Source organism: Nicotiana tabacum, chromosome 10 (genome assembly GCF_000715075.1).
Source record: "Nicotiana tabacum cultivar K326 chromosome 10, ASM71507v2, whole genome shotgun sequence".
Classification (NCBI taxonomy): domain Eukaryota; kingdom Viridiplantae; phylum Streptophyta; class Magnoliopsida; order Solanales; family Solanaceae; genus Nicotiana; species Nicotiana tabacum.
The window spans coordinates 17590154-17598425 of record NC_134089.1 but is presented as its reverse complement, the minus strand read 5'-3'; the positions used below and the strand labels follow the sequence as shown (position 1 = coordinate 17598425).

Here is an 8272-nt window from a genome sequence, read left to right as displayed (position 1 = left end):
GTGTTATTTCGAACTTATCGAAACAACAGCCCATCATTGTTCGAGCGAGGTCGAACCTCTCTTTTATTTGATGGTGAAGGCCCTTGGCCTTAAAGGGTGTTATTTCAAACTTATCGAAATAACAGACTGTCGTTATTCGAGCGAGGTCGAACCTCCCTTTTATTTGATGGCGAAGGCCCTTGGCCTTAAAAGGTGTTATTTTAAACTTATCGAAATAGCAACTCGTCGTTGTTCGAGCGAGGTCGAACCTCTCTTTTATTTGATGGCGAAGGCCCTTTGGCCTTAAAGGGTGTTATTTCGAACTTATCGAAATAGCAGCCCGTCGTTGTTCGAGCGAGGTCGAACCTTATTTCATTTGATGGCGAAGGCCCTTGGCCTTAAAGGGTGTTATTTCGAACTTATCGAAATAGCATCTCGTCGTTCTTCGAGCGAGGTCGAACCTCTCTTTTATTTGATGGCGAAGGCCCTTGGCCTTAAAGGGTGTTATTTCGAACTTATCGAAATAACAGCCCGTCGTCGTTCCTAGTTTCTAGAGAGTTGGGCATCTTCCGTGGGAGTCCCAGTTTGTTTGGTATTGCTTGCACCAGATGGTTCAATGCCGGTGGACACGAGGCATCAATGTTTCACGCAAGCTCGCGCTGTGCGCACATTGTGATTTTCTTGTCTGACTCCGGCCATTCAGATCGGAGATGCTGCCATCAGGGAGATTTTTGGCTGTGTCGAAGTAGATTTTGCTCTTCAAAATAGATGTCTTTGTGTACGTTTGTCCACGCAGATCTTATGTGCTTGCCCTGACGAAGTATGAGAGGTGAGGGTGAGATGTTCTTCACTCTCGTCCGGTGGTTTGGTGGGGGAGAGCCGGATTGTAGGACCGTTTGCCCTGTTTAAGATATTTGCAGCTGATGGGGTGAGGAATTCCGGATTTCGTAAATCCGCTCGGCTCTCCTTCCCTTAACGCGTTGTTCCCATGCCTCGCGTGAGTTAGATTCTCCCTTTGTGTTTCTTTCGGTGAATGATTGTGTTCTTCAGCTTTGATCTGGGAAAGACTGGGAGTTTTCACTAGGAAATCCCCACAGACGGCGCCAAATTGTTTGACTCAAAAGATATTAAAATTTATTTGAACAAATCAATCAAAGATGAAGGGGTAAATCCTGGTCAATCTTAGTTAATTCCAGATCGAAAGATTTGGTAATGATGATTGCATAAGTGACAAAGGAAATATCGATAATCTTATTAAAATTTATCATCACTCAATGAGAAGAGAGAATTACAATTGTTTTTCTTTCTTTTCGGATATAGAAGTGGAGCTTTTCTTTTGATTTCCCTTCTCAGGGAATCCCCCCTCTTTCTCGAAAACCTTCATTGGCTATATATAGTCGAAATCCCTTTACCCTCAATGTAACTTGACGTGTTTTGGTCAATGGCGCATTCTGGTCGTAGCTTTAGGCGTTGCTCTTTTTGATTTGTCGGGTATCTCGGAGGAGAAATGAAGTGGACTCTGTTGACTTTCACTACCTGATTACTAAAAAGGGGGTCGTGGGCAATTTGGTCGTGGTGGTCAGATTCTGACCAATACAACAGAGACTCAGAGAGGCTGTTTTCGGAATATCCTAGGCTTAAGAAAAATAAAAGCTAATACACATGCTAGTACGAAGTGACAATTATTTAGGGGTCATTTGTTAGGGTGTATAAAACAATACAGGACAAGGTGTGTTAGTAATGTTGATTATTAATGGTGAATTAATTATGCTAGAATTATTTTTGTCGATAGTTTAGTTTAGTGTATTAAAGGTTTTGAAATGATAGTTTTGTCTCTATACATGATTATCCATATATTTAAAATTATGATATTGCTAATGCCATGGTTTAGTATATATAAGAATAGTACTCATAGGGTATATAATTAATATTTCTTCCATTTCAATTTATGTAAACCTATTTTACCGAATACAGAGTTTAAAGAAAATGAAAACTTTTCAACTTGTGATGTAAAATATGACACATATATTTTGTGTGAGTATAAATTATTACAAAAGGTAAATTATTTTCAAATATGAAAAGAGATCATTTTTTTTACACGAACTAAAAAGAAAATAGGTTCACATAAATTAACATGGTGAAAATATAATTATTAGTTATGCATAGATTAAAAAATACTACCTAATAACCTCTTATAGAATAGTCGAAGTGCATATTAGATGATCCTATCACCACAGAGATCCATGTTATAGACTTATAGTTAGGAAAATAATTATAATGTCACCTTCACCTAATCTTGAAATTGTTCAAAAAAAAAACATCACAAATCAATAGACTTTAGGAGCCCGTTTGGACATAAGAAATTTTTCATTTTTTTTCGAAATTAATTTTTGGTCATAAAATTTTCAATTTTCACTTGAAGATGCATTTTGAATTTTTTCGAAAATTTGAAAAACTTCAAAAAGTTGTTTTTCAAAATTTTCACTCAGATCACTCACAAAACTTCAAAAATAACCCAAAATTATATTCATATCCAAACACAACTCTAATTTTCAAATGTCATTATCACTTGAAAAAAATTTCACTTTTTTTTTAAAAATTTTATAATTCTTATTTCCAAAGGGGTTGCTCTGATGGTAAGCAACCTCCGCTTCCAACCAAGAGGTTGTGAGTCCGAGTCTCCCCAAGAGCAAGGTGGGAAGTTCTTGGAGGGAAGGATGCCGGGGGTCTATTTGGAAACAGTCTCTCTACCCCAGGGTAGGGGTAAGGTCTGCATACACACTACCCTCCCCAGACCCCACTAAGTGAGATTATACTGGGTTGTTGTTGTTATTTCCAAACGCCCACTAGCTATACCGTGAAATGTGAAAGAAACAAAGGGAGGAAAGGAAAAGAGAGAAAAATAATCAACTTGTCTTTAGCTAAATTTAATCTGTGAGTAACGATCACGCGCCGCCGAGAAGTAGATTTGTAGGTAAAACGAATCAGTAACAGCCCCTCTTCTTTTGGAAGTTACAACTCACACATAACTTCCTCCGACACCCAACAAATTTTACATTTCTTTCTTCCCTCCCCCCCCCCCCCATCGCAGAAGAAATAGAAATGAAAAAAGTCTTTTGTTGTTTTTTTCTGGCAGCAGTAATATGAAAAAAGCAGCAGCATTAACCGATCTAATCTTCAAAAAGAATATCAGTATTTTCAGAATAAAGGTATACTAATTCATGCGTAGATTTGGGTTTATATAGTATTTTAAATACTTGAGAATTTTGTCCCTTTTATATTTATGTGACATTATTACTACAAAAACTTAAAAATCTCTCTTTTACAACAATTATTTCACATACTTGTAAAAATATTATTTACTATGTAAAATAACTCAAATATGTATATTTTGTAAAAAAATTAATGTATATGTCTAGGTAGGATGTATTATGAAAAATAATATTTTCGTTATCTTTTAGTATTATTAATTTCTTGTTTGGTAGCGTTTTTCAACCTATGTATACGTAGTAAACTATGACATTTGCAATGTCATAATTTTTAATATATGGATAAGCACGTATAAAGATAGAATTGCTCTTTCAAAACCTTTAATATACCCAACTAAACAGTCAATAAGAATAATCTCATCATTACTAATACATCCTATTCATAACTATTTTTACATACCATATCAAAAGACCCCTTAATAATGTTGATTTAATACTCCAAACTCTTTGTATTTCATTTAAAAAAAGAAGTACTGTTAACAAAAACTCTAATGTGACTACTTAAATATATAGTACGCTCGGGGGTCGTTTGATACAATGGTGGGATATCTATCTCGCCTTTTATATGTAATAACTAATTCCATCATTTTAGAGTAAAAATTATTCCGAATTTAACTAATACCCTAAACCAAACATGGAATAAAGTTATTTTACCCCAAAATTATTATCTTTATACCATATACTAAACGACCCCTAGTATTCCTGTAATTTTATTACTAGTACTATTATTACTACTAAGGAGTGTATATTTTTGGACGGAGGAGGCAGTATAATACTCACACTCCCACGCACAAAACGTTTCGCCATTGCCACTCTCTCCTCAAACCTCTCTCTCTATTATATACCCAATCGCCGGCCTCTGCCCCCATTTGATTCCTACCCCCACCCCCACGCCGTCTTCCTCACTATAAATATCAATGTGTGTACACTATTGACTAACTCTTTACGTGATTGTATCACACATTCCTTCCCCTTTGTTTTGATTTCTTCTTCTTCTTCTTCTGTACTTTTTGCTAAATACAGTTTGGTACTTTCGAGATGTTTGACCTCAATCTCGGTTTCGAAGAATTTGCCATGGACGATGATACTGTTCACGTTTCATATGATACGGCGACATCGGAGAAGCTGCGGGAACTTCAACTGGAGAATTCTGGAACATCGAATTCATCCATTGTGAATGTTGAAACTTCCAGTACTGCCGGCGATGATGATTTTTTTTCGTGTTCCGATGATCGTCGCCGTAATGATGGATTCGCATTTGATATTTTGAGAGGGAATGATTACGAGGAGAGTGAGTTTGTTACTAAGGAGTTGTTCCCATTGACTGGCGGAGAGTCGGCGGCGGCGGAGTTGTTGTCGCCGCAGCAGTGGTTGGATCTCTCGGCTAACTACGGTGGCCCGGCGGAGCAGAGGATCGTTGTTGTTCCGCAGCAGAGACAACAAGTGAAGAAGAGTAGAAGAGGACCGAGGTCGAAGAGTTCTCAATACCGTGGTGTCACTTTCTATCGCCGCACTGGTCGATGGGAATCTCACATCTGGTCTGTTCTTCTTTCATTTTTTTGGGTGAATTTCTGCTTTAACTTATAAGATAATTACAGATAAATATTTGCATAACATTAATTATTAATCTGATAATAATGCTAATTAACTTACACTGATACTGTAAAAAAATAATAATAAAAACAAAACTCTCGGCGTATATAACTCAAATCCTTTTATTTCGAAATATGTTTATGCAAATAGGCTACTTCCGTACAGATACTCATAATTGTTCTATTGCGGTGCGCTGTTGAAATGCTGATAAATTATACGTAGTTAAAGCTAGTAACTTAACCAAGTTTCTATGATGTATTATGCAGGGATTGCGGGAAACAGGTTTACTTGGGTAAGCAAATGTGTTTGTTATACAATAATGCTTTGTTGATTTAAAGTTTTTTTTACTCTGTTCTTGAATTGTTTTTAACTGCAAGCTACATTTGGACATTTTTGAACCTTTTAAAATAAATTTTACAGGCGGCTTTGACACTGCACATGCTGCTGCTAGGTACGTTAATGTTAGAATGAGTTTTATTAGTGAAGTGATTTTGTGATTGTACTATTTAAATGGCAGAAATCGAATTGTTATTGTATTAAATTTAATTTCCCTGCTAATTTCAGGGCATATGATCGTGCTGCGATTAAATTTAGAGGACTTGATGCAGATATCAATTTCAATGTCGCTGATTATCACGATGATCTAAAGCAGGTCTGTAGGATAGTTAATTATTGAACCACCTAAGTTTGAAATCCTTTTTCTCAATTAGGAAACTGATTTTGGTTCGCTTTAATTGTCTTGTGACTGGTAATGCAGATGTCGAATTTTACAAAGGAAGAGTTTGTGCACATACTTAGACGTCAGAGCACTGGTTTCTCTAGAGGAAGTTCGAAATACAGGGGAGTTACACTGCACAAATGTGGACGATGGGAAGCTAGGATGGGGCAGTTTCTTGGAAAGAAGTGAGTTTCACTTATCTCACCATAGCTTCGGCATGTCATATTATCAGGGATATAGCTGTTTAAAAGCTTTCTTGTTATCTTTCATATCAATATACTGATTTTATAAACTAGAAGAATATTGTCTCATTGGATATATGCCTGCAGGTATATCTATCTTGGACTGTTTGACAGTGAGATAGAAGCTGCAAGGTCCAATGATCATAACTTGACTCTCCCCTCCCTTTTACATTATGTTGCTTACCCTTTCAGCATTGACTAGACTTGGTCTTTTGCTCTTGCTCAGGGCATATGACAAGGCTGCTATAAAATGCAGCGGAAAAGAGGCAGTCACCAATTTTGAGCTAAGCACGTATGAAGGGGAATTAAGTACCCAGGATGATGGAGGTATTATGTTTAGGCTTTTCCGCATATTTGGACTCCATTATGATAGTTGCGTCTTTTACTCTTGTACTTATCGTGTTAAACGACCTATTTTCCATCCTTATGTAGGTGCAAGCCATAATCTAGATCTGAACTTGGGAATAGCCTCCTCTTCACTAGCTGATGAACAGCATGGCAACACCTGCCAAATGGTAAACTCTGAATTCCTTCTTGCTTCAAATGGTTTGACTGAATATAAAGGAGCCATGGTAATTTGGAGTCTATGATTTTCATTTTGATTCTTTGGAGTCATCTACATATGAGATTTCTCACAAAGGAAGAATGGTAGTTTATATTTTCATAAATAAGCAACATTCATAGTTGCACATCTTTATTCAGCACTCTCCTTCTACCACAATGGGAAGTAAACTGCCTCATCGTCGTCAACCGCTGACTGATCGCCCTCTGCTCTGGAATGGAGTGAACACCAGTGTCTTTCCCACATTTAAGGTATTCCATGTCAATATTGGTTGAACCATTTTCAATTATTCTGCTTATTCGAGTGGTAACTGTAGCATCTAGAAGTCCCAATTATTTGATGCTATTTTAGTATAATGGTATGTTCCTTAGATAACTAGAGAGGAGGCTAATGGTATAATCTTATCTCTTTATAGACATGGATCACATCATCTTCACTCAGTATTCATGACATTATCAAGGTTTTCACTAGCATATAATCAAAGGGGATAGAAAAAATTCTGTCTTAGTTCATCTTAATATCCAGTTTTCTTATCTGATGGAAATAGCTTTAAGAAAACACAATCTTTTATTGTCTTATGTAGTTACTGTTCTTACTGGCTGTAAATTTAAATAGTGTGACAATTTGATCTTTGATTTAAGCATTGAACAAAATACTATGATGCTTCTTATAGGGAACAGCAATAGGGAAGGGTATGGAAGTTGATTCTTCACCAAATTGGGCGCGGCAAGACCAACATCCTTATGGTGGGAGTCCTTCAGTGCCACTCTTCTCTACTGCAGCATCATCAGGATTCGCTAATTCAACCTCAGCCGCTGCTCATCAACACCACTTTTCTACTGGGTCATTACCTTATCATCATTCACCATCACTTGCCAATATGAACTTTGCACATTATTACTGCAGAAGCTGAAGTAGTTTGCTATTTGACAAAAAAACAACCACCCGATATCTTTTCTTCCTCTGCTCTGGGAAAGATGCTGGTAAGGACAGAAACAATGTGATGTAAAACTAATTGAAATCTAGTTTTCTTAGGAATGAGGCAGTCTGAAGCTTGTTAAATCTGCTGTACAAAGTCTCAAAAAGCTAAGCATCTTTTAGCAGGACAGCATTTTACATTGCTTTGACAATTCTTGACTATTATTGAGAATATTCCGTTTGAGCTTTATGGTCAATCATGTCCTCTCATATTCTGCTAGTAAATCTTCTAATGGAGGCATTGATTCGGTTCATAGTATTTGGAAAGATAGAAGAATTTGAATCTCCATTATTTTGCTGAAGCATATGAGTTGTGCATTCCCTACTGTTACAAATTGAGTCAAGTCTTTGGGTATATTCACCTAGCTACAAATTGGTTTGTGTCCATTTGATGCTAAGTAAACTTGTGACTTTACCTTTACAATAATTAATTGTCTTATGTTTGTTACAATCTTATCTAAGTAGAAAAGAGTAGAGGGATGAATTCATGCCCCTCAAGAATTTCTTCCGTATAAAATAGAGAGTACATCTTGCGTTTGGAGGGGAGTCTTGGTGCAACGGTCAAGTTGTCTTTGTATAACTTATAGGTTACGGGTTCGAGCCGTGAAATCAACCATTGATACTCGCATTAGGGTAGGATGCCTACATCACACCTTATTGGGGTGCGTGAAGGCTTTTCCCTAGACCCTGCATGATGCTTTATACACCGAATTATCTTGCTTAGGGACGGAGCTAGAAACCCGAGTACGGGTTCCGCCAAACGCAATAGCTTTTTCTCAAGCTGAATATTTGTGTTAGGAAATTTATTAAATATCTACATATATTAAATTTAAACTCAGGTATAAGTACTTGGAAGTCGTTCTAATATAGAGAACACATAAAGTTGAAATTTCGTCTCCTCTCGTGGACTTGCAAAGGCCAAACAATAAAA

The 8272-nt window shown here is 36.9% G+C and overlaps 1 protein-coding gene across 2 annotated transcripts; it reads left to right on the top strand.

Annotated features, from left to right (window-relative positions):
• Positions 1–4005: 4005 nt before the first annotated feature.
• LOC107818199 (ethylene-responsive transcription factor RAP2-7) lies at positions 4006–7538 on the top strand. 2 transcript variants are annotated; one of them, XM_016644149.2, is made up of 10 exons: positions 4006–4786; positions 5108–5133; positions 5262–5292; positions 5406–5493; positions 5599–5744; positions 5889–5933; positions 6028–6128; positions 6234–6316; positions 6504–6614; positions 7037–7538. In XM_016644149.2, the coding sequence occupies exons 1-10, from the start codon at positions 4287–4289 to the stop codon at positions 7274–7276; spliced, it is 1371 nt and encodes a 456-aa protein (XP_016499635.1). In that variant the 5' UTR covers positions 4006–4286; the 3' UTR covers positions 7277–7538. The 2 variants fall into 2 exon arrangements, with proteins under 2 accessions (XP_016499635.1, XP_016499643.1); XM_016644157.2 differs by lacking the exon at positions 5889–5933.
• Positions 7539–8272: the final 734 nt, after the last annotated feature.

What these genes read in the sequence shown, in the direction of transcription:
- LOC107818199 (XM_016644149.2), top strand. Translation starts at nt 4,287, where the DNA reads ATGTTTGACCTCAATCTCGGTTTCGAAGAATTTGCCATGGACGATGAT. An exon ending in AAGTACCCAGGATGATGGAG is followed by an intron (nt 6,129 to 6,233) that starts GTATTATGTTTA and finishes ATCCTTATGTAG; the next exon opens with GTGCAAGCCATAATCTAGAT. An exon ending in GTGTCTTTCCCACATTTAAG is followed by an intron (nt 6,615 to 7,036) that starts GTATTCCATGTC and finishes TGCTTCTTATAG; the next exon opens with GGAACAGCAATAGGGAAGGG.